The sequence below is a fragment of the Amblyomma mixtum genome, chromosome 8, assembly GCF_055824585.1.
Source record: "Amblyomma mixtum isolate Tamu chromosome 8, ASM5582458v1, whole genome shotgun sequence".
NCBI lineage: Eukaryota > Metazoa > Arthropoda > Arachnida > Ixodida > Ixodidae > Amblyomma > Amblyomma mixtum.
Window position 1 is genome coordinate 66,857,804 of NC_143019.1, and position 26,224 is coordinate 66,884,027.

At 49.1% G+C, this 26,224-nt stretch overlaps 2 protein-coding genes and 1 non-coding gene across 3 annotated transcripts in view; all 3 read right to left on the reverse strand.

Moving 5' to 3' along the window:
- Window positions 1–804: 804 nt before the first annotated feature.
- Window positions 805–2,588, reverse strand: LOC149332817 (uncharacterized). The gene is made up of 3 exons (XM_089557561.1): window positions 2,436–2,588; window positions 1,702–1,917; window positions 805–993 (listed from the first exon to the last, which is right to left on the reverse strand). Exons 1-3 carry the CDS (start codon window positions 2,586–2,588, stop codon window positions 805–807), a joined length of 558 nt encoding a protein of 185 aa, XP_089413687.1.
- Window positions 2,589–6,990: 4,402 nt separating this feature from the next.
- The window catches only part of LOC149332818 (uncharacterized), a 36,902-nt gene continuing 17,668 nt past the window's right edge, over window positions 6,991–26,224 (reverse strand). The window contains exons 6-9 of the mRNA XM_089555885.1: window positions 16,640–16,733; window positions 13,068–13,232; window positions 10,496–10,624; window positions 6,991–7,119 (exon numbers count right to left, since the gene is read on the reverse strand). Coding sequence (XP_089412011.1) covers window positions 6,991–7,119; window positions 10,496–10,624; window positions 13,068–13,232; window positions 16,640–16,733 — 517 coding nt within the window. The remainder of the gene's footprint in view (window positions 7,120–10,495; window positions 10,625–13,067; window positions 13,233–16,639; window positions 16,734–26,224) is intronic.
- Window positions 18,530–18,632, reverse strand: LOC149332819 (U6 spliceosomal RNA). The gene has a single exon (XR_016285368.1). It is a non-coding gene; the product is annotated as a U6 spliceosomal RNA (small nuclear RNA).

Here is a 26,224-nt window from a genome sequence, read left to right on the forward strand (position 1 = left end):
CTGCATATTAATTGTAGACCCACCGTTCTGCTTTCTCCGTCTAGTTCGTCCCCTGAGTGACTTAGCAAGGCAATGAATGCCATTAGTGAATCGCAGATTACTAAATTATTCTTCATCAACTCTTATCCCCGGCCTTTCCCAATCCAGGCGTCTGAATACCTCTTGTAAACAGGCGGTGAATAGTATTGGCGAGATCGTCTCCCTGACTGACGCCATAGGTAGCATAAGAGGGTTCTCGCTCAGCTTCCGCCCTCACCGTTCGACCACGTTCCTGCGTGGCACTCGCGGTAATACAGGACGTGCCACGTCCGCCGCTATAGGCGAGGGTGGCGCTGCTGACCACTCTCAAGGTTGGGTTATACTACACATAAATATCCCCGAAAGCAGACGATTGGGCAGCCGTAGCCGTAGCTCAGTTGGTAGACCACCGGACGCGAAATTCGCAGGTCGGGGGTTCGGATCCCACCAGCGACATGTGGTTGTTTCTTCTCCTGCTTTTAATAATCTGCCATTAATGAAAAAAACTACAAACTAATAAAAAAATATACATCCCCTCTGCTCCTTGGTTTCAGTGGCTGTTGGCTCCCGTCATGTATGCTGTAACGATCCCCTCTTTTTCCTTCCCCTTGTACGCTTAGTGCATAATGTGTTGCTGACACCGCACCATGACCACCTCGTGCAGACCACGAACGTCAGCCATCGACATGAAATCATCATGATTCTGAGAGTCTGCATGTTCCATCTTCAGCTCGGCAGGTCATAAGCAAGGCCACGTGACACCAACCTGTCTCTGGTGTGGCTCTCCTAAGCGGCGCGCAGTGACCGTCGCGGAGGATCAACGGCTGCGCACATGCTCCACAGGACCATCCGCGCGGTGCAGTAAGCCGCCGCGAGGGTGCCCAAGGACAGCACCGCTGTCAGGCACCGCACCTTGTCCCTGTCGCGGAGGTCCTTGCACACGACGTAGCCGCTGCCGCGTGGGCGTTCGTACACCTGCGGCGCGACACAGCTGTGAAATTAAACAACATAAAACCCTTCTAAAACGAAGACCTACGAAGGGCCTGCATGGTTTATTGCTTCTCATAAATGTATTCTTTGCCTTCACTCGTCCGACGAGACCGCGGAACTCGTGCCAGCACCCAGGGAATACTCGGCCATACTACAAAACTATAGAGGCAGAAGAACGCGATATCCCCCGCCGCACAAATCTCTCAGCAGAGAGGAAGCGGTCACTTGGAGACAATTACAAACAGGCTCTTTCCCAAACCTACATATACTAAACAAAATGCACCCTACGATATACGCGGACAAATGTCCCTGGTGCGACGAAAAATCTACTCTCTATCACATCACGAGGGCCTGCCAAAACATAGACGTGGTCCCCAAAATACAAAACCGGAGTGCGGAGCAGTGAGAGACTCTGCTGTCCAGTGACCGCTGTGAAGACCAACAAGATCTGGTACACCGACCTCAACGGGCGGCAGTGGCCAGCGGAGCCCTGGACTGAGGGCAACCGACCATTGATTACAGGCGGACGACTTCGACAGAGAAGGCTCCTGGGGATAGAACCAAGACGTCTCTGAGGCATTTTGACATGTCTCTGAGGAAAAGGCATGTCAAAATAAAGTTTTCCCTTCCTTGCCTTCACTCGTCGAATCTGCACTGTGGTCGCTCTCACATCGCCAAAGCAGCGCGGTATACCTTGAACGAGTCCGGAGGCATCGTCAGGGAGAGCACTTCGTGGTTGGCGAGACCACGCTGGGGCAAGACGGCGGCCGTGTCGTTGACGGTCAGCCTGCACCGTTTGAGGGGAACGAGCGGTGCTTCCCTCTTCAGCTTCAGCACGCTCATCTTCCTGTACGTGCCACGCAGCACGCGGTACTGGTCGACTGGCAGAGTGCAGCAGCCGACCAGAGGCTGCAGACAGAAATATATATGTCGCCTCACAAAAAGCCACTAGAACCGTGCGGCAATGAAAAATTTCCACATTATAGTTTGACATCGGCCGGCGTTTCGGCTATTTCTGACTTGATTGGCTGCTGTAGTCATGGAACAAGCAAATAAAATGAGGCAGCACTGATAGAAGTCAGATTAGTACACCATATAGCAGTTACGGAATTCCGAATCGATACACGAAGTTCTCGGGTGAGAAGACAGAAGCGCTGCCTCTAACCTGGTCAGGAAACTATTTTTTACAATAGCCATCTATAAGAAGCGTTGGGAAGTTCGGCGTTCAGCAGCTGATCACAACGTCGCGGGATCGATTGAGACCGGCCGCCTCGGCCGCATTTTAAATGCAAAAACACCCGTGTGCTGTGCGGTGCCTAAACACTTTAAAGAACTGCAAGCAGCCTGCTAATTTAATCTAGGGCCTTCCGTTGCGGTGAGCGTCGCTTCGAGACGTTAAACCGAGCACAGCAATCATCCCGACCCACCTGGTCACTGATCACGCTGTTCCAGATGTCGCAGATCGCGGCGCATGAGTAAACGGCGACCGGTGGCAGCAACAGGAGCGAGTGGATGACCGACGCCACGCGCAGAAGGGTTCGCTCCCTCCGAGCCTCGATGGCACCGTCCGCACCAGGCATAGAGGGCGTCCGGATTCGCGACACTCGCAATTTGCCCCCGTAGTCGATGTGTCCCTGCAGTGCAGGCTTGTGCGTGGCCCTGCGACCCAAGCGCCACCAGAGGAAGCAGGGAGGCTGATCATGCACTCTGCTCGGTAGCTGAGATCGCGGGCGAGAGTGTGCGCCTGGGCGTTTCCGCTGAGCGACTCGTGGGCTGGAGCCCAAAGAAGTACTCACCGCGTACACGGACATACTCCAGCACTACCGGCTCGAAAGATGTCTCTATCCTTCCGCACACCGTGACCTAACAAGACGCGAGGCCGTCCAATGGCGCAAACTACTAACTGGCAGTTTTCCAAACCCCCCTCTTATACAGCAGGATCTTTCCGCAACAGATAGACCCCATGTGCAAACACTGCTCAACTCCAGCCACTCTCATGCACATGGTGTGGACTTGTACACATTACAACACAAACAACTCAAACACCCCAGAGACGTGGGAGTCTCTCCTGCGTACTTCCGAGCCGGCAGACCAACGCCGGCTTATCCAGCGCGCGGTGGAGGCCGCGACATCCCAAGGGATTCCCGCCGACCTCCCCTAAGCCAGCGCAACCGGTCCTTGGACTGGTCCGCTGTTTTTGGGAGTAATAAAAGAGATCACCACCACCACCACCAACCACCACCGTGAGGAGACCCACCGATTCCCCTTTAGCCCTAACCTGCTCGCCAGTTGCGGCCGTCGCCTCGTTTCATTTTCATACTCGACTCTTGCTACGATTCCGATCCAATGATGTACCCACTCTGTTGCCAGAAAAGACCATCGGCTCGACGACCAGCGCACTAAACCCCCGCTACGCTTCTCTTGCCTCTCATCGTCTCAGTCGAGCTTCAAGGTAACAGCTATGTCAGCCTCCAGCAACCGCATGGCCCTTGCAGGGTCGTCCAATCGCTGTCAGATGAACACAGGTAAGAAACTACAACCGATGCTGCCAGAGGACACCGCCGCTTACCCGTGAGTTGCTGCTGTGAAGTGCGGAAGCTGCAGTTTTCGTTCTCGCGTTCTTGACTCGAGCGGTCACGAGCGCGTGCCAGCCACCGCAGCGTCAACGGACCGGGGGCTATTGTTGCTGTTGTGCTAAAGGGAAAAATGGCCTCAGGGGAATTGATCATGCATATGAAGGCTGAATTTAGAGAGGAAAGTTGGCAGGTGCGTATTAGCCTGCAGCTCGCCATCCAGCAGTTGCAGATCAATCAACATCAGCTACAACAGGCGGTAAAAAATTGCCGGCGATTACACAATTTCGTAATGCGAAATTTGAGTGCAGCTCATCAGCTGTTTCAGCTTTTCGGCAGATTGAGGCAAAGAATGCGGGCAAGACATGTATGTGCAATTACAGACAGCTTTTTTATTTTTCAGACATATTCCTTCTTCAAGAAACACTCCACTAACACTAAAGTTACACATGAGAGAGATTACAATACAAAAGAATTATTGCACTTAAAGTTCACTACCTCAAGAGAGAGAGGCAAACAAACAAAACGCAATTTGTTCACTGAAGCTTAAACGGCGGCTCGGGCGGTCAACACCCTTCTTATATAGGCTGGCTTCACGTCTGTCTGTTCTTCGAGCCAAGGCAGGCGTGCACATACACACAGTGTCGGCTGTGCATTCTCCTCCTCCTCCTCGTGCTGGGCGCGCGTCCTCATTGGTCGAAGGCCAAGATTGGAACAAATTCTGTGCAACGCCCCCCCCCCCCCCTCCCCTACACACACACACACACGAAAAAAAGAAAGCTCAAAGGTAGGAGGACTACAAACTATTCCCGAAATTTGAATACTTTTAATTAAACCCGACGCAGTGCCCTGCCGAATGTCCATTTTTTGAGAAGGAGATCCATCTACACTGCCGCACTACATGGAAATGCCAGGCTACAACCAATGGGAGGCTGTGCTGCGCAGCTCAGCCCTAGAGAAACAGCTAATGCTAGTGGACCGGGCTCGCCGTGCTGCTGAAGCCACAGGTACCCTGATCTAAAGCACTGCACGGGCCGTAATTAATGGCCCGGCACCCTCTACCGTTACCCGCCTGAGCCCGGACCGGTTTCTATAATAATACAGTAATACATGATAAATGTCTACATAATGCATGATCAATGGCTCTTTGTGACATTGCCGCTTGGTATGAGTATTGGCAAATGTCAGTTAACTTTGAAAAGACCGTTTCGATGGCAATCACGCATAAAAGAAATCTTTTGAAATTTCTTTACACTGTTAACGGCACGAATCTATCTGAAGTGAATGCTTACAAATACTTCGGAATGTGGACCACGAGTGATCTAGACTGTGCAGCTAATATTGCAAAATATAAGCTGTTTTTCCTGAGGCGCGAGAGCTGTATACACCTGCAATTCGGATTCTTGCCTATAAATCAATTCTCTTTCCTACTCTCGATTATGCATCAATTATCTGGGACCTTTGCAATAAAGCTAACTTGAATAAGTTCGAAAATGTACAGAGGGAGGGGTAAGTCATCAGCTAGTGGCTTATTAACAAGAGCTAACTTGCCACCAATAAGTCAAAGTAATCGTCTCATCCGCTTTAAGTTCTTATTTCAATTAATTAAAGAGCACTATAAAACCGGCATTTCCTAAATAATCTCTTTTTCAACCGGATATGCTACTAGGCAAAAACATTATTTAACAATAACTCCACTTCAGCCGCGCACTGACTCTTATAAATGTTTTTTCCGCAAGGACAGCAACTGACTGGAATAACCTTAGTGACATTGAAGTGTAGCCATCACCGAAATGATTTGCTTCCCTCCTTCGGCAATGTTCTTTGATACTGATGTTTTCTTTTGTTACTTATTTTGCTTCAATTTTGCTTGTGTCACTTTTTATTTGCGCTTTTCCATTGTTTTGTGTGTCAAACACACGCACGCACACGTACACGTACACACACACACACACACACACACACACACACACACACACACACACACACACACACACACACACACACACACACACACACACACACACACACACACACACACACACACACACACACACACACACACACACACACACACACACACACACACACACACACACACTAGGTGGCCGGTTGGCTTGACGCGGTTAACTCCACGAGGAGCTCTCATAGGGATCTAAGCTTGGTGTATGCTTTAGGTGCTGGGTTTAAGGGTTATACGAGCAATTGTAGATGCGAGTGTCTTCACACCTTCTATGCTTTTTCTCAACATTCTAAGTGACTGATTCCACTGACGGTTATCCTGGATGATATCCCTCTGGCTATAAAAAAGAAATTCAAAGACGAACAATGCGATTGGTCGGGCACAGTGTGCGTTAGCATTACTGTTCCCCCCGGACAGAGCAGCCGCTGCCGATGGCCGTGCGAGTGGGTGGCGTAATCCGGTGCTTCAGTAACCGTGTAATGACCCCCGCTCTACTCTAACAATTCGGTCGCAGTGTGACAGGACGTCCCCACCCTCCGACACTGACCATGGCGGTGTCTCTCTCGCACCCGCTCTTTCTCTCCTCTGAAAGCTGAGAGGAAAATACCCCTCTCCACATTGTCTCCTGACAACCGAGGCCTCACAAGACAACGCCGGGCACTTTCTGCGATAACGGGCGTTCTAATGTTAAAACATAAAAAAAAAGTTGGGCTGAGGTTTCGCTAAAGTGTTAAGCCTGGGTATCTCGAAGCGAAAAGCTTCGTGGCGATGCTCGTGGTTTAGCTTAAGGTTTCATACCTAGGGCTACAATTTCGGTATAGCTTTTCCAAAACGTGTTGTCTTAGGTATACAAAGCTTGTACAATCGTTATACATGGCTATTAAAATCTCTTCTCCTCTTGGGACGGCGGCGGCGACCGCGCGGCAGCGGCGAAGGGTAAAACGGTGGTGAGGAGAAGTGGCGACGTAGCGCGCGACGTAGCGCGCGGCCTCTGCTATGGCCGCCGCCGCCGCCGCTCACGCGTTCTCGCAACGCCTTGCGTATAGTGAACTAGAATATTCTAGTTCACTATAGCCTTGCGAAAGAACCTTCTCCTGGGAAGGCGGCGGCGACCGTGCGCCAGCGGCAAGGGGTAAACCGGTGGCGAGCGGGAGAGGTGGCGACGTAGCGCGCGCCGCGGCGGCGCCGAGGGGTGGCTCACGCGAAGCGCGGTGGTGACGAGCCTAGTGAAGCTTTTCGCTTCAAAAACGAAGGCAGGTCTGCGTTCGAACCAATACAGATGCAACGTTTTAACAGTTCTACCTCGTGTGGCAGCGAATGTTTCATACACGCCTTTTGCGTGCGCCCTTTTTCTCGGGTGGACGCTTCCCTCATCTAAAGGATGAGCTTATCATCGTGTCTGATAAGTTTATTATCGCAATCCTATTTTACAGCACTTTTACACGCCTAATGAACGACGTTCGATATGTTCAATCCCCGAACGATCATTGCAGTTAATGGGTGCTTTTTTCCGCAGACACCTTGGTAGTCGTCGTATGCCATATCAAAGAGAGCCACGCCTGTTGTAAAATTTGTCTGAAAAAGAAAAAAGAAAATTTATTGAAAAACTTCCATTAAAGCAAGCGCGTTATGCGGAGCCCATTAACGATATATCCCTCTTATAGCAAATGCGAATTGACAAGCACATATACGGGCCCTCCGTTTTCACGTTTTATTTTTTTCCGGAATTCGGGGGATAAAAATCGGGCGCTATTTTGTTTTTACTTCAAATTCGTGCAAAAATTGTGGTTTTCAGTGACTTTCAATATTACAATTTTTTCTTCGGGTGATTCTTTTGGCGAGGATAATTGACTATTAGCTGTTGTTTGTTTGTTGCGGGACATAAAATGCTCAGTTTTTTGCCCATTATTTACTAGTTCTACAATAAATGTACGAAATCAGACATTTCTTTTTGTTTTCCTGGTTGTTATAATTATTTCGGTTGGTTTGGTTTATGGGGTTTAACGTCCCAAATCGACGAAGGCTATGAGAGACGCCGTAGTGGAGGGCTCCGGAAATTTCGACCACCTGGGGTTCTTAAACGTTCACTAACATCGCACAATACACGGGCCTCTAGAATTTCTCCTCCAAAGAAATTCGACCACCGCGGCCGGGTTCGAACCCGCGTCTTTCGGGTCAGCAGCCGAGCACCATAACCGCTGAACTACCGCGGCGGCTGTTATAATTATTTCGTCGTGCGTATTACCACCGCGATATGACACAGAAAGTAAGAACACGTACAGTGTGCTGACTTACAACTGGGTGCATTTCGTACGAGAAAGCATTAAATACAGAAACCAAGCACAAGAAAAAAGCACAACACACTGCTGGTATCATTTATCTAAGAAAGCCGCCTCTTTCTCTGATAAGTGAAGAGACGGTTCGCTCAAGCATTCACGTCATCTGCGGTGGATGATACAGAGATCTCTCTTTGCTGTTATACGTGCGCAGCACTTTGCACTGCCTGAGATGAGGAATGCAACCACATGTAGTCACGTGTTTGGGAATAGCAACGGCTTTCCTATTCCTAAAGTCATTTGCATGCTCTCTCAATCTACCGTGAAAGGTGCAAAGAGGAATCTGAACTCGTCTTTTTGCCGCGGGAACTCAATCTGCACGTTCCGAGCATTCTTAGAAACTTCGACTTATTGCCCTGTGCGGCCGATTTCCCTAATTAAATCTAGTTAACGTCCGCCTCCCGCCTTTTTTTTTTAATTCTCCCCGTACGGTGGGCGGAGTCGACCAACGCGTGGAGTGCCTCTCAGCCAGCTCCGTGGAGGCTTGCCTCTCTGCCATCGGCGGAGTAATACGTAGTAATCCGTAGTAGCAAATAGTCCGGGCGTATTTTTACTTCTGCGGGCTTATTTTGCGGCTATATTATCTGCGAATGAAACTATTTATTCACGGAAACCTAAAAAAAAAAACAAAATAAAGCGAAAGCAAAGCCTCCACGGAGCTGGCTGAAAGGCACTCCACGCGTTTGTCGACTCCGCCCACCGTACGGGGAGAATTGAAAAAAAAAAAGGCGGGAGCCGGACGTTAATTCGATTTAATTATGGAAATCGGCCACACAGGGCAATAAGTCGAAGTTTCCAAGAATGCTCGGAACGTGTAGATCGAGTTCCCGCGGCAAAAAGACGAGTTCAGATTCCTCTTCAGTGCACCTTTAATGCAACAACCGGTCTGCCCGACATAAGTGGCCCCCCACGAGAGAGGGATATTTCATACATCACTTTGCTTTTGCATTCCACATATTGTGTCAGGCGCCTTATGTTGCATTAATCCTGTTATTGCTGACAACCGTCTGCCCCTTCAAGGTAATAGTTTCCGAGCGCGGCACTTGGCAGCACTCTGTCGGCCTATTTTTGCAACAATCATTAGCTGAGCTTAAGCTGGATGATCTTTTTCTAACTCGTATTGCAGTTAGCGGGAGGAGAGAGGATAAATGAGAACCTGTTTTTCGTCTGCGCCGTCGCGCCTCCGAGACAGCGGTACACAGCGGTACTGGGTCGCCATCTTGGAGGCTGCCACTGCCCTCTCCCGCTTGCGCTGTTTGACTCTTGGTGGCGCTGGAGTTGAAGCGGTCCCGACTCGCTAAAATCGAATTCATGTAAACACGCAGTCGTCGAGTTGGGCTGACCTTGCTCAACTCGATCCTCTGACTCGACCTGCCGCTGTCCGGTTCATGTAAACGCTGCTTATGTCGCGCTCTCGCGCGGACCGGCTCCGGCGTACGCCCGTGCGCACAGGCACTAGAATGGACACCTAGGAAGTGTCGATCCAACACGTAGTCTGCGCGCGTGGAGAGTCTCGACAGAGCTCTGCACGCACGCCTCTCCATTTATGCGGAACACCTCGAGGGGCCGGTGAAGAATTCCCTTGACCAGAAGCAGTTACCGGAAATCTCTATAAGGAAGTCTCCCGCTGCTACGCAATTTTTTGGCTTATTCAAAGTTCGTTTTCGATAAGAACGACACATCTGAAATCTTGGGACACTAACTTTAAATCTAGCCGGATTTCGTATGCCGCTGAAGTGTCCTTTTAATTACTCCAAATAAAATTTGCTGGGGCATGTTCCATGGACGGTGCCTCAGATCTCCGGAACGTAAAATTCAGGACAAGAGGGTGTTCAGGGTCCCTTTAAAAGCAGCAGTAGACAAGGTAATAGAGATAAATTACCACGTTATACTTTTTAACGCTTTCTTTCCTAGAACTCTTATATTTAACACAGATTTGGTAGTATTGCTCCCTACAATTTCAAATCCTGCGCAGTAGTGTGCCTTAAGCGGTTTTATATAAGCCTTTGCCGAATGTGCAATATGTATAGGTAAAGCCTGCGAAATTGTTTTGCTCTAGCATTTGAAATGGTGCCGTAATCGTCGAATAAAGTCGTCGTCGGCGTTCAGCTTCTCTGAAGTGCACAGCGACGAGCAGAGGCCCCGATAATGACGTCACATATGACGGCCCTAAGTTTCCAGCGGAGAAACGGTAATTCCGTGGAAGAAGCCCGACGCCATCGAAGTTGAAGCTCACGATGCATTGTTTGGCGCCATCTGACGACACACAGCAGCATGCAAGCGTTAGCAGCAGACATTGAAATTTCGGCAACAATGATGTCATTGCCGAGTTTCCTCGCACTCCTCCAACGTAGTGAGGAGAAACCTAAACATCGTCGCGGTTTGAATCGACGATTATGTCACCATTTTAAATGCTAGTGCAAAAATACTTTGCAAGCTTTATCTAGAAGCTTGATAGATTCGAATTCTTGAATAACCTCGAATTCTCAAAAAACCGTTTCAGCTTCCTTTTAAGGAGACAGGATTAGTGCTGTATTGAATTGGAAGTATGCATAATAAAAACAACCGATCAAATCCTAGTGGCTGTCATCGAACGAGGTGGGAGGAATGCTTACGAAGTACACGTCGCTTGCATCGTGCAGCGAAGACATCCACAGGTTCTGGTAGGTGCCGTGAACGCATCCATCTTGCCTGCTCATTGTCCAGCGCCATTGGCTGTGGTTCGGAGCAGTCTCTCGGCAGACCTGTTTGGCGAGACGAGCATCCCATAGCCTAGAGCGCAAGCTGGACGAAAGCCTGTCCGCCCTTAAAGGTGCAGTGAAGAGGAATCTGAACTCGTCTTTTTGCCGCGGGAACTCGACCTACACGTTCCGAGCATTCTTAGAAACTTCGACTTATTGCCCTGTGTGGCCGATTTCCCTAATTAAATCGGATTAACATCCGGCTCCCGCCTTTTTTTAATTTTTGAATTCTTCCCGTACGGTGGGCGGAGTCGACCAACTCGTGGAGTGCCTTTCAGCCAGCTCCGTGGAGGCTTGTCGGTCTGCCGTCGGCGGAGTAATACGTAGTAATACACGAAAGCAAATAGTCCGCGCGTATTTTTATTTCTGCTGGCTTGTTTTGCGGCTATATTATTTTGCGAATGAAACTATTTATTCACGGAAACCTAGAAAAACAAAATAAAGCGAAAGCAAAGCCTCCACGGAGCTGGCTGAAAGGCACTCCACGCGTTGGTCGACTCCGCCCATCGTACGGGGAGAATTCAAAAAATAAAGGCGGTAGCCGGACGTTAATACAATTTTAATTAGGGAAATCGACCACACAGGGCAATAAGTCGCAGTTTCTAAGAATGCTCGGAACGTGTAGATCGAGTTCCCGCGGCAAAAAGACGAGTTCAGATTCCTCTTCACTGCACCTTCAATATTCGACCGAGATAGGCGACTGCTGACTGTCTGAATTGAATTGAAGAAAGTTTATTTCCAGACTCACGGGAAATGTGCCTCGGGCGTACAGCTACAAGGGTGTAGATTGAGAGATGCTCGAGGCCCGGTGAAGGCAGAGCAACAGAACATGTGCGCATTCAGGGCACATTAAATTATAAAATTTAAAAAATTAAAATTAAAAAAAAAATAAAATTTTAATTAAGTTAATTAAAATTTAATTAAAAGAATTAAATTATATAGCAGAGAAAACAACAAAGATGGAGAAATACTCGTGCTCATGAAACAAGCAAATGAGAATGAAGACAGTAATTAACGGTCGACGATCGTCAAGCAGTATGCAGGCAGCGTGGCTGAACCTAAAACATAGCGAGTACTCATGACAATGCTCACCTAGGCAAATGAGAGAAATGCTGTGCATTGATGAAATATAACATACAGTCCTCAATGGGGGCGGTAAAGACGTTTGGGTTGTTTATGCTATGAAGTTTTAGTGTGGTGGTAAACCGAAACAAAGGCTCTGGTTCCCGTACAACGCAGTCTTTCCACGAACATCCCATATTTGTTTGCTTCGGGTGTGAAAGCGTTTCTCATATGGCGTAAGCCCAGCAAGATTCTTCAGGAAGTCGGATGAGCACTGTGGTGAGAAGCTCAACAAGCGAGGTATGCACACGGTGAATAATCCTATATTCTGGAAATAAAGTTTCCGCGTGGGCAGTCTAATTGCCTTCTTTTGGAGACCCAGTATGATGTTTAGATTTGTATGATGTTGTACCCCAAACGAGGTGACAGTAGTTTATGTACAATTGAAATATGGTGTGGTAAATAAGAACCTTGTGCTTTGGGGAAAATTCGTCCCGAAGTCACGAGAGGAAGCTATAGAGATTAAGTAAGCTTGCTTTTGATATACGCATTATATGGTCAGACCACCTCATGCGAGAGTCGAAAACAACGCCGAGCGATTTATACTTGTCCACAATTTCGATGATGTCATTTGCTAGCTGTAGGCTATTGCTTACAATAACATCCAGGCTAAGGGGCCGAAAAAAGACAGCTTTGGTCTTGCTACATTTAACTACTAGACCATTAGCTTTGGACCATTTTTGTAGCGCAGAAACAGGCATATTTCCTCTGTTTATTAGTTAATCGGCAGAAGACTCACTAAGGAAAAACTTGTGTCATCGGCGTACTGAATACAACTTATATTATCGGCTGTGGATGCGACATGTTGTTCGCACAGAGAGAAAAGGGGAAGGGACCGCTGCCTTGCGGGACACCACGTTGAATGAAAAGGGAACGAGACGTGTGATTGCGACGTGTTAAGATTGAAAAGAGAGACACCATAGCTTTCAAGTTTACACAGTGGCATGCATTTCATGATTCAGAAGGCGTGCAGTGGGCACCGGTTCTGCTAAAGACATGGAAGTGAGGGATCGACGGAAAGGAACGGCGCGAAGACGGGACGATGAACATGGAAGCGAGGGATCGACGGAAAGGAACGGCGCGAAGACGGGACGATGAACATGGAAGCGAGGGATCGACGGAAAGGAACGGCGCGAAGACGGGACGATGAACATGGAAGCGAGGGATCGACGGAAAGGAACGGCGCGAAGACGGGACGATGAACACAGAGGCGCTGCTTTGTGACGATGCCTACTTCTCCCCTCCTCTCCTTGTCGCCCCTGTCGCTCCATCTCATCCCCACCCACATCGAGCGAAGAGCACAGAGGGCGCTACGGATACTGACACTAGTGTAGGGAAGCACCGCCGTCTTGTCCGGGTCGGCGCTGCTCAGCTTGTTGGGGCCTGCGGTGGTGAGCAGCTGGAACCGGAGCGCCCGTAGGGACACCGTGACCAGGGCTCGCTTGTGCAGCTCCGGTGCACCCTTCTTCAGGACTGCTTGCAGCGCCACCTGCTCGGGATACAGCGCGGATTTGATGCGCTTCTACCCTGAAACGCCTCTTGGCTGGTCTTTAAAACAGGGCGTATTCATCTTAAAAGGCTGTTCTTTCACAACATCCATTACTTCGTTATAGGCAGCTCCGTAATAACGAGGCCTGACTCCATAAAGCCGTTCAGCAGTAATTTGTTTTTCTGTGAGGCTGCCTTTGAAGAACAACGGAGCAGTCACGAGAATAAAAACGCACATCCTATTCTCGCACTAGGAAATCCGCTTTTGTTGTACGATACAGCCGAGTCCGGAGATATCAGATTGCTGGCTGCAGAACAACACGCGACCAGGACATGGAACACAAAGCAAGTTGTTTCTTATTCTTTTTCTCCGTGTTTATAGCAATGTCGAACATAATTATCCCCTTCAAAATTCTGCGTAAAAGTTAGTTCACTGCAATATGGCGGCGGCCCTCGAAGCGAGGCCTCTCACTTCACTACCGATTCCTTGTTGCATTCACGACAACGAAAGCAGAGCTGCTAGGCTTAGCGAGTACGCGTCGCCTTACGTCAAAAAGCGCGGGTGGTTCAAAGACGTTAAAAAATTTGGTCCAAAAAGCGCCAAAAAAAAAGGCATTCTGTTAACAGAGTTTCCTTTCATTAATGCGGACGCGAACAGAACGGCAAATAATTCCACTTGCAAGAGTTTCCACTGCGTGTTTCGGTCGAGATGGCTGTACAGTGTACAGCCCCCGTCAAAAGTGTACTGGCCAAACGGTTCCCTTCTAAGCTGTTTAGCGGGGCTCCCTAGCACAGTCCAAAGCTTGGGAGGATAGAGGACGCGAAGCCATTCTTCTTTTGAGAGATTACGGTCACCGAGGGTGCATAACGAGGCATGCAGCAGGCCTCACAAGCAAACCCCTTGGTTACCCTTGGGCCGTATACTTTCGACGGGGGGCGTACGTGTCAAGGCAATCAAAACCAGAGAGGTAGCATAAGGTTAGAAGTGTAGGATTGAAAACACATTTAAAGAAAATCGCGAATTTATAGACCGATTTAACAGACCGTTAAAGAAATATAATGAAAAAGAAGAAATAAAAAATGAGCCAAGCATGGTGGCAACTGCTACCACCCCGTTTCAAAGGGGACTCTCCTATCTCCTAACCATCCATACAATACACACAAAAAAAAGGCCAGAAGCGTTTCTTGTATGTTGAGCTGTATCGGTTAATAGATACGAATTAAGCGCTGCCGAAAAGTCACCAGATAAACGAAACAAAATTTTTGTGTTTATTTTTATTTGTTATAATTTCTCTTCTCGGCCGCAATTGCGCTTTAGTCAATGATCCCAAGCCTGGCGCCTCTGCGTAGTGAAAACCGTTATTGCACCGCTATTCAATGCACGTTAAAGAACCCCAGGTGGTTAAAAATGTCCGGAGCTTTCCACTACGGCGTAGCAGGAGTCGCTTTGGGATGTTAAACCCCTTGAAACCAAAACCAAACCAAATGACTAATCTAAAAGTCACCGGTGTAGGCGTCCGTCTCGTCGGGGCCCCCAAGCCCTGGGGAAAGCTATTCTAAAACCCCCTATCGAACTGCGCGCTGCGCTCCAGCAAGCGGAACGTGTCCTAATGGCGCTCTTCAAAAATTCAGGGGGGCACTTGCCTGTGTCATTGATGTGTTGTTAAGATGTTAAGCTTCGCCTATAAGAGGGAAACGCGACAGCGTCTTGTAACGCTGCCAGGGAGTCCACAGAACGCCATCGCCCGTTCGGCTCTACGCCTTCCTCGTCGGTAAATTGGTTTTTGAGGAAAGGAAATGTATCTGTCTCGCATATCTCGGTGGACACCTGAACCTCGCCATAAGAGAAGAGAGGAAGATGGGAGTGAACGAAGACACCGTATTCACTAGACTCGCTTTTGTTCACTCCAAACCATCGAGTTGGCATGGCGGAGACAGGCAATAAAGACAAAAAAAAAAAAAAGAGCTGGCATCGCAGAGTGGTTAGCATGCTCGACTCGTACTCCAGAGACCGGGGTTCGAGTCCTGAACTCGACCGATTTCCTACTCGGCTTTATTTATTTATCTGGCCTGACTAGAAAGGTTAATTAGGCTAATTGGTTAATTAAGCAATGAACTAAACTCAGTCCCACTTAGTCGGAGCATCACTAAACCATCCCTTTAATTGGTTGCATGGTTACTAGCCAAAGTACAATTGGCCCCGTTTGAAATTCGCGCACTGTGACGTCACGACCGTTTCGACCAGTTGAAAAGCGTGACATTTCTGTCGACAACTCTTGCTTACAACGATGAGGACTAAAGCCTTCCGCCTTAATAGTTTTTTGCGCGCGGAGACGGGTCATCTGCGTGGCTTTGGGCACCTGCTGGCAGCACTAGCGCTGCGAAACCGTGTCACGAAGTGAACGCTGGGAGGCCTTGAGAGTAGCTGTTGATTTCTCGTATCTTCCAAGCTGCATCGCTCTCATGCGGAGCCCACAGCGGCGGCCCTTGCCTGACGTGGTTCGCTTGCTTCGATGTCGAAGGCGTGTGCGGTTACCAACTTTTAATGAGCGATTGTTGTATTTATAGTGATAGTGATACGATCAGACAGAGGCAGTGGCTAGTTCCAAAAACCTTCGATGTGAAGCAGGTTAGGCCTAGCGATGTTACAGAGAACCAGCACCCTGGTGCGCGGCACGCCGGTATACAAGAAGCGCGTCACTATAGCATTTCAGATAAGCACGCGCGCGCGCGCCCGCACGCGCACGCACACACGCACACACACGCACACACACACACACACACATATTGAGCAATTTATTCGCCTTCGTCGTCGTCGCCTCTCTGGCTGCGACTTCATTCTCTTTCACCTGTAAATTCCCATCGTCATCGCTTAGGGCTGTGCGCTTGGAACACGTCTCTGGCAGAGGGCTAGAATAAACGTCTTACGTGAAGTCTTCCCTTACACGTGGTGGAGGTGCGGGAAGACTTCACGTAAGACGTTTATTCTAGCCCTCTGCCAGAGACGTGTTCCAAGCGCACAGCCCCAAGCGATGACGATGGGAATTTACAGGTGAAAGAGAATGAAGTCGCAGCCAGAGAGGCGACGACGACGAAGGCGAATAAATTGCTCACAATATACATACATATATTCGCCTTTTCACATAGGCTACAGTTGCGCGACCTCTTCGAGTTCGATATATAAGGGTTAGACTACATGAACTTCACTCTCTGGCCACCACGTTTTCTTTTCTTACCGCACCGATGTTTATCAAAGCAATCTTATGTTTATCAAAAGATAAATGTCTTTTCTTTCCGGACTGTTGTGCTTGGGTACAAAGGCTGCTCAGAATAAATAAAACACGACATCCTAATCAGACTATATAACGCGCTATAACTGGGGCCAGCAAGAGAAGAAATGGCGCCTACAATGTCTGGCAAGTTGACGGTGCAATGCGCCGGGGTTCCAAGTCCCGGGATCTCGTGCAGGTTGTGCGTCCAGAACACCACGTTGTAGGGCACCCTGGGTGGCAGAACGGAGAGCCTAGTTGAAATGTTTGCATGCTGCATATTTTCACATTATGCAAAACGGCCACACAGTGCGCCCACAGCTGGTCATGTATGAACAAAGAAAAAATTCGCGGGCGATTAATGCGATTCATGCGGAGAGGAATAAGCGTTAGCATGTGGGCTCCGATTTCGTTAGTGATTACTGTTGATGAAATCATTCACCGCTATAAAAATTTAGGTTTCGCTCTGACATATTAGACACCTTTAGCATACCGTGTACCCTGTTAGCGTTACCGGTACCGGAGTACCGGGAGCCCGCGCGCAGCCAATGCGCATGCGCAAATTGCCTTGACGACGCCAGATGGCGCCACATACCCGGCAGCTGTCCTCGCGCCCGCAGCGTCGGAATCAATCAGCGCGTGCTCACCGGCGGTGGGCGGGCTCCCAGTACTCCGGTAACGGTAAGGGCCGTTTCACATGCATGCGATTCTCGCCTGCGACGCTGCGAATTCTGTCGGTCTGCGACTGGGGAGGGCCGTCGGTCTAGCCGCAGACGACCTGCGACCAAGTTCCGTCCGGTTGGAATCCAGTCGCAGCGTCGGTGTGTTCGCTCTGCGACTGACCAATGGGCAGCGCCGAGACGGCACGTGACGTGACGTCACGCGGGAGCAGCTGCCGCGGCCAGGGGGGGAACGATTGTGGCGGTAGGGCGACGCTGCGACTGGATTCCAACCGGACGGAACTTGGTCGCAGGCCGTCTGCGGCTAGACCGACGGCCCTCCCAGTCGCAGACCGACAGAATTCGCAGCGTCGCAGGCGAGAATCGCATGCATGTGAAACGGCCTGAAGATATCACAGGTCTCCCCACAGTGCGGGCATCGCTCATCCGTGTTCAGCCCGCGAGCGTTGCCCACGAAAAGGTTGTGACTGACTAAGAGAAGGATGAAAAAAATATGCCCAGGCTTAGCTTGGTTAAGCCAAGAATGCGTTGCATATTGCGCGGTCTTTTTGCGCGAGGTATTGCTTGGCGGCACTCGATTTTCTCAGCAGCTTTTCCTCCGTGACTTATGGATGGATGGATGGATAGGAGCGCCCCCTTTGAAACGGGGCGGTGGAAACCGCCACCATGCTCAGCCGTCCTTTTTTTTGTTTTTTTTCTCCTTTTTTCATTTTTTTCACGTGGTTTGGTGACGTCACGTCACGTGGTTTGGTGGCTGCCCGGCCGCGCCCAAGGGCTGAACTGAGTGATTGCAATATGCTACGCATAAAGAAATTGCACGGGCCTGCCTACTGGCTCGAGCCAAGCCACCACCGCTGCCACGTGCAGATAGAGGAGAATGAAAAGAGCAGAGGAAAGAGAAAAAGGAAAGAAAAGACGCGCGTCGCAGCAACAACTGCGTCCGCCGGAGCGGACGCTGTTGAAAAAACAGGGCCGAAGCCGCGCTCGCCGAAGCAAGGACAGATCCAGCACATGTTGAAAAGGTCAGCTGCGGTATCCATTTTAAGTACTTTTGAAAGTAATTATTGCTATTTTGCTGCAAAATTACTCCTCCAAGGTAATTCAGTACATATTACTAAATTACTAGACCAGAAAAGTAATACGTTACACAACAAATTAAAAAGTAATTCAATTGCTGCCATGCCTGCTGCTCGCACACCCTTAAATCATATCTTAGAAAAAAGAGGCTTCGAAAATTACATTGCAGTTCAAATTCAGAGGCGACCGCCTCTGTGCAGCCTTCAGACACAAAGGTGGTTTCAAATCTTCGAACATCGCAGATGAATGTGGCATTTGAGCACATTTGCGAAAAAAATGTGGAACGCTTCACGATTTTGCGTGTCATCCTTGCGCAGGGGCCATGCTAATCTTCTCTGTATCGTTCCAATTTTAGTATATGTACTTTGGAAGTACAACACGCGAACTTTCCTATCAGTATATATAGTCAGTTTTTCAAGGCTACAAAGGGTAACAGTGATCTTAAGTGGTTATTGAAAAATTTTGAAATGTTTGCTTGGTATTTAAGCTTTTAGTTCAAGATTTGAATTTGCTTTGTTCAAATACATAGGATTGTATATACATTTTTTTCATTTAATGGGTGCTGTACAAAATATTAATGTTTTAGTCTAAAAGTTGTATCTACAGCGACTTCTCCGTTGTTGAGGCGTGTGGCGCCCTCTTTTGGATGGTGCAGCAATAATGCACCCAGAACATCACAGGGAAAGACGGGAGAAGAGGGCGGAGGCGCTGGTTAAAAGGGCCGGGAATTTCAGGGCAAATGAGGTTGCCTACGTGGACGCAGCGAGTGGCAGGTCGGGGGCGGCGGTCGCCTCAGTAGTCGACGGCCGAGGTGCACCAGTCGCCGCCGCCTCCATTAGGAGTAGAAACATAGATACGGCCGAGGAGGTCGCAATAGCGCTTGCTTGCGCCGGAACCAAGGCTAGTTTGATTCTTAGTGACAGCAAAACAGCAATCTGCAACATCGGAAAGGGCAGGGTCTCAGCCAAAATTGATCGCAAGATCACCTTAATTTGGGTCCCAGCACACACATCCGTCCCCGGTAACGAGGCGGCCCACATGTTAGCCCGAGATCTCTAGTTCCGGGTAACTGTAGAGCCACCCGACCCCAGGGGATGGACGAACGTTTGCAACCTACGCGGAAATCTCCGTGCACTACAGGTTAGGCAGGCATCTAATGCCCCCACCAGATCCAAACTTAACCAATACAGAGGCCATCGCCTGGCGACGATTACAGGCCGGAAATTTCGTTAACCCTGTCTGGTTATTTCAAACCACGTTAGACGATAAAAAAGGTGACAAATGTAAGACCTGCGGAGCTAGGGGGACCCTCGATCATATAATTCGGCAATGCCCTGGATACCCGGGTGCTGAGGACAATATTAAGAGTAGAGAAGCTTGGGAGGTCCTTCTGCGAAGCGAGGTCCCCGCCGACCAGAAACGAGCTGTCCGCCTGGCGGCTGAAGCCGCGAAGAGACAATGTATCTTCGCCAGTCCTTAGTCGCGGAGGTCCCGTCCCCTAGGCCTGCGTGCCAGGGACGGGGAGTAGGGGGCCTCCTACATCGGTGGAAATAAAAGTTGTTATCAATCAATCAATCAATCAATCTGCCGCGGCCAAGACCGGTCTCCAGGCGCGCGAGCGAGAGCGCACGTGCGTCGAGACCGGCCGCGGCAGCAGATCGCACGTGACGTGACGTCACGCGCCGTCTCGGCGTGGGGTCACGTGGGAGCTGTTCCCGCGGCGTAAGCAAAACTGTTTATTCTAATCAGAACATACCAAATATTGCCCTGCATCTAAAAACACGCTGGTCATAACATCGTCAACACATTCCGTGCAGCGTTTCTGTCGCGTTTAATCGTAGGTTGCCTATGCGAACATCGAGCAACCTTGCGTGTCCCTCCAACCGAATTCGCTGGGTACGCGTTGCATGTGAAAGCACTGTGCGAAAATCGCACTGCGGCGTCAGTGACTAGGCCGACTATTAAGGCGGAAGCCTTTAATGTCTCATCGTTGTAAGCAGCAGTTGTCGACAGAAAATGTCACGCTTTTCAATTGGTGGAAACGGTCGTGACGTCACAGTGCGCGAATTTCAAACGGGGCCAATTGTACTTTGGCTAGTAACCATGCGACCAATTGAAGGGATCGTATAGTGATGCTCCAAGTAAGTGGGACTGAGCTTAGTTAATTGCTGAATTACCCAATTAGCCTAATTAGCTTTACTAGTCAGGCCATATAAATAAATAAAACCGATTAATAAATTGGTCTAGCTCAGGAATCGAACCCCGGTCTTCGGCGTGAGAGACGAGCATGCTATCCACTCCGCCATGCCAGCTCGATGGTTTGGAATGAACAAAGGCGCGTCTAGTAAATACGGTGTCTTCACTCACTCTCATCCTCCTCCAGTCCCTTCCGGCGAGGTTTAGGTGTCCACCGACAAATGAGAGACAGATACATTTCCTTTCCTCAAAAGCCAATTTACCGACGAGCGAGGCGTAGAACCGAATGGGCGATGGCGTTCTATGGAATCCTTGGCAGCGTTGCAAGACGCTGTCGCGTTCCACTCTTAGGGGCGAAGCTTAACATCTTAACCACACATCATCAGTGACCACACTTTAGGTCAAAAAAGTGCCCCCCTGAATTTTGTGTGACAGTTACTGCGTAATTTCCTTTCTTCAAATACAATTTTCATTTTCTTCATTACGGCTCCTCTTTATCTATTATCTTCTTTCACTCCCACTTCCTCCCTTCCTCTACGGTGCGGTTCAGGTGTCCACCGAGATGACAGAGAATTACTGCGCCATTTCCTTTCCTCAAAAAGCGTTGCGTTCAAAGGGCAAGGCATCGCGCCGAACGGGTGGTGGCGTTCCGTGGACTCCCTGGCAGCGCTACAACGCGCTGTCGCGTTCCACTCCTAAAGGCGAAGCTTAAGCGTCATTAATTAGCAGTTAATTAGTATTCAGACATTAATCAGTAATTAACCATTAATTAGTGATTTGTCATCACTTAGTAATTAGTACTCAATTATATGTGACGCCACCAGTGCCACAGAAACAGCGAAGGTGGTGCGGAAAACGCTTCCGCCTCTACCCACTTTAGACAGTCAAAGTGCCCCCTGAATTTTTTTCGTTCTAGTCGCAACATGTGAAACGGCCCTAACACGGTATACGGTATGCTAAAGGTGTCTGTTATTTCTCTGCACATTTTAAGGCGAAAGCCTTTAATGCCTCATCGTTGTAAGCAGCAGTTGTCGACATAAAATGTCACGCTTTTCAATTGGTTGAAACGGCCGTGACGTCACAGTGCGCGAATTTCAAACGGGCCAATTGTACTTTGCCTAGTAACCATGCAACCAATTGAAGGATAGTGATGCTCCAAGTAAGTGAGACTGAGCTTAGTTAATTGCTTAATTACCCAATCAGCCTAATTAACTATTCTAGTCAGGCCATATAAATAAATAAAACCGAGTAGGAAATTGGTCGAGCTCGGGAATCGAACCCCGGTCTTCGGCGTGCGAGACGAGCATGCTATCCACTCCGCCATGCCAGCTCGATGGTTTGGAATGAACAAAGGCGCGTGTAGTGAATACGGTGTCTTCGCTCACTCTCATCGTCCTCCCTTCCCTTCCGGCGAGGTTTAGGTGTCCACCGAGCTATGAGAGACAGATACATTTCCTTTCCTCAAAAACAAATTTACCGATGAGCGAGGCGTAGAACCGTATGGGCAATGGCGTTCTATGGACTCCCTGGCAGAGAGAGAGAAAACTTTTATTTAAAAAGAGGAAGGTTGCTCGAGCAACCTGGGTGGCACCCCTAGTCCAAGGCGCAGCGTTGCAAGATGCTGTCGCGTTCCAGTCTTGGAGGCGAAGCTTAACATCTTAACCACACATCAGTGACCACACTTTAGGTAAAAAAAGTGCCCCCCTGAATTTTGACGGGTGTTCACCGAGATATGTGAGACAGTTACTACGTAATTTCCTTTCCTCAAATACAATTTTCATTTCCTTCATTACGGGCCCTCTCTGTCTTCTTTCACTCCCACTTCCTCCCTTCCTCTACGGTGCGGTTCAGGTGTCCACCGAGATGACAGACAATTACTGCGCCATTTCCTTTCCTCAAAAAGCGTTGCGTTCAAAGGGCAAGGCATCGCGCCGAACGGGTGGTGGCGTTCCGTGGACTCCCTGGCAGCGCTACAACACGCTGTCGCGTTCCACTCCTAAAGGCGAAGCTTAAGCGTCATTAATTAGCCGTTAATTAGTATTCAGGCATTAATCAGTAATTAACCATTAATTAGTGATTTGTCATCACTTAGTAATTAGTACTCAATTATATGTGACGCTACCAGTACCACAGAAGCAGCGAAAGTGGTTCGGAAAACGCTTTCGCCTCTACTCACTTTAGACAGTCAAAGTGCCCCTGAATTTTTTTAAATTCTTTGGCTGCAATTCCAATTATTTCAACTGTATTTCCAAATTCAATTTTAATTAAAATCCACTCTGAATTCTAGTTGCACAAATTCAAATTTTTCAATTGGAATTCCAATTTCAACTCCACACCAGTTTTTCAAATCCTTTTGAGATTCATTGATTCCTTCTCCCCCCTCAGCCGAGGCGCACATGTGGTTCTCGCTTTCTCCTTCGTGACGTCACTCCACCTCCACTGTACTGTACGAGGATAGACGTAAGCCCGGTTCGTAAGCATGGCCGTTCTAATTCTCATATATTAAAAGCCATAGCACCACTTGTGTGCAACGCGAAATTCATAAACAACTGCTTGCGAGACGACCCGGTACATGCTACGCACGGCCGTAGCGAACGCGGACCGAGCGGCACCTCCTCCTCTTCTTGTATCCTGTTTTTCCTTAGGCCAACGCCGTACGTAGGAGTGGGAACACGAATGGTGACAGGCTTGGTGGCGGCAGGTGTCTCCATCTGTGCATGGCTCCGGCGGAAAATTTGCGTTCGCATTCGTACTCTCCGTACCGCACAGACAAGACCTTTGTGCTATTTGTAGTCTTCAAAGCATCGACCGCATTGATCCTACTCAGTGCACGAGACGAATAATTTTAAATGGGACAGCCTCCGAACCCTTTTGAAGTCATTCTGTATCTCTTTGGGCGCGCCAGAGTCAGCCCCACGTGAGGTCCTAGACCCGGCATTGGGCAAGCCACCGGGGGCATTTTCAGTGGAGAAGCACCCCCCGCCCCCAACACCCTTAGCATACCGTGTACCGTTACGGTTACCGGCACCGAATTACCGGGAGCCCGCGCGCAGCGAATGCGCATGCGCAAATCGCTGTGATGGCACCAGATGGCGCCAGGTACCCAGCAGCTGCGCGCTCGTCTGCAGCATCAGAGCCAATCAGCGCGCGCTCACCGGTGGTGGGCGGGTTCGCGGTACACCGGTAACGGTAACGGTAACACTGTACACGGTATGCTAAAGGTGTCTAAGGTGAAGCCGCGCGCACCTCTCCTAGAGAGCAGGCTAGGGGGAGCGAGGGTAATAAACGCCTGGCGTGTCCGCGATAATCTCGACCAAAAGGCGCCGAGCTCCCTCTGCCGATCGCGCTGCAAGGACCCTTCGCTCCCCGCGCAAGTCGTAAGGCTGGCGACGCATCCCACTCCTCCGCCGGCGGATGCGCTCAAAAACAAAGCGCCCGTGAAATTCCAAAAGTGAAAGCATTCACCGAGTGCAAGCAACTGCATCAGCTCACGCTGATGGAGGCAGGCCCCATCATGATCGCTCTCGCCGTAACAACCTGATACCAGACAATATTCCCGACACTAATCCTACTGAAATAGATTTAGAGAAAAAATTGCTGGGGCTTAGCTTTGGTTAAGCCTAGGTTTTTGCGAAAGCAAGTGGTGTAACTTGTAGCATCTTCGAGCATCTCGCCACTGCATCTCGATTTCACTGGTCTTCCTAATCTAATCGAGCGCGCTCTCTGCCTTGGGCGTCACTCGACAGATATCGCAACCGGCCATTCATTGTTAAGTTCACTTCCTTCCGAACTAAACATCCTCGCTAAGCATCCTCGCTAATGGGCGAAAAACAACTTAAAGGTACACTCTTGGTGCAAAATCCCAAGGTCCTTTAACCTGCAGCGAAGTGGATGTCCCTAGAATGCTCCGTGTAGCGCATCATTCAAAACACAAGTCGAGCAGGAAGCTTCTCTACATCCAGAAGAAACCTCGTGCTAGCATTTCAAGGTCCCTCGGTCTTTAATAGTGCCGTAATGACTCTGTTATGGAGCTGAAGCAGAAAGCCTTTGGCCTTAAGACGTTTGACCAAGACTGCTACATCATTGGCGAGGGTTTTTCTCCTTATGATCGTCACGCTCGCAAACAGCTAGTTGCCTATGCGTGATCAATAACAGCTAAATTCGTCTTGCATTTCAAAACATTACACATCGGTCCAAAACGTTACACCTTCGCCGAGACATCGCGAACCGTAAAAGTATCCCGGCAGCAGTTTTCGGCAAAGCGTTCGAAGCATACACCGCAACCCGCATTTTACTTGTCACCCATCTTCCCGAATGTCGCAAGTTTTATTTCGAAGCGAGACGTCGTTTCCAGTCTCGTATCATCGTCTTCCAGTTTGACAGAAGCGTGGCTCAGCCCTGGCATATCTGACAGCGGTCCTCTCGCCAAATTTCCGTGTTTTTCGCAATGCCCGCAAGGATAGGGGAGAAGGCGTGTTTATTGCAACCAGACAGCAGCTATCATGCACGGCCGCCAACCTTTCATCATATATCGAAACACTGCGGGTCGTATCCCACTCTTCACCCCAATCAGTTGGCGTTCGCTATAAGGCCCCTATAACGGCCCAAATTTTGCTCGCAAATTTAATAACGCGTTAACTGAAATCAAAACCAAGAATCCCAAATCCGACATTTTCGTCTTCGGTGACCTCAGTTTTCCTAGCATTAATTGGCAGAATCTAACCGCTACAGATAGCAGCGAAACTAACGTATAACTGAAGACTACTCTAATATCCTCTATATAATATTAACGGATCATCCAGAATGTGTTCGTTCCATCACGTACCATCTAGGTGTCAGTGATCACAAAACGATACATGCATACTTCACCGTTAAACCGCTTTCCCGCACAACCAATAAAGAAACCGCCCCATTATATGGTAAGAGAAACTATGACGCCATTAATGACAAACTTCGCGCCTACCTAGACATTTTTGAATCGAACTTTCATCAAAGATCGATGTATTACTGGTTTTTATTCAAAAGAAAAATTGAAGGACTGGCTGACAAATTTATCCCTAATGTAACTGTACGAAATAACCAGCAAAACCAAAGTCATAATTAATGAGTACGCCTTTTCGAGTAGTGCATCCCTCTTCTAGCGCCTATCGAAGTGTACAATAGTGTTACTAGGCTTGTTGTTACCTGGCACTCATCATCAACGTCATCAGGAGTAACATCAAGCCCCGCAATAGAGCCAAGTTTCCACTCAATTTATGCTACATCTTCATTAGGCCCTTCAATTTCGATGTTCTTATTTCGAGAGTATTGCCCAGGGCTGAACAAACGAGTCGGGGGCGTCGCTTGCGGATCGTGCCAACTCGAAGTGCGCTGCTTTCCCCTTTCGAGACCTCGCAGTGCTGTATAGTTCCGTTTCACATGGGTAATTCGGTTATCAGCGACCGTATCTCAGCACGTAAATCCCGCTGAACAGCTTCTCGTGTATTCTTAATCCCGGAGCGCGCTCTCCTTTTAGAACGAAAATTAGTTTGTCATGGCAGCAAGGAAGAACACTTTTACGGCAGCAGTGGCGACAAAAAGGGAAAAATTGGCAAATGGGCGACATCCGTCAAAAAGGAACAATCAACCAACCTGGAAGATAGTTTAGGTTTGGTTTATGGTGTTTAACGTCCCAAAGCGACTAAGGCTATGAGAGACGCCGTAGTGGAGGGCTCCGGAAATTTGGACCACCTGGGGTTCTTAGGAAGGTACGGTGTAAGCTTCTATTCACT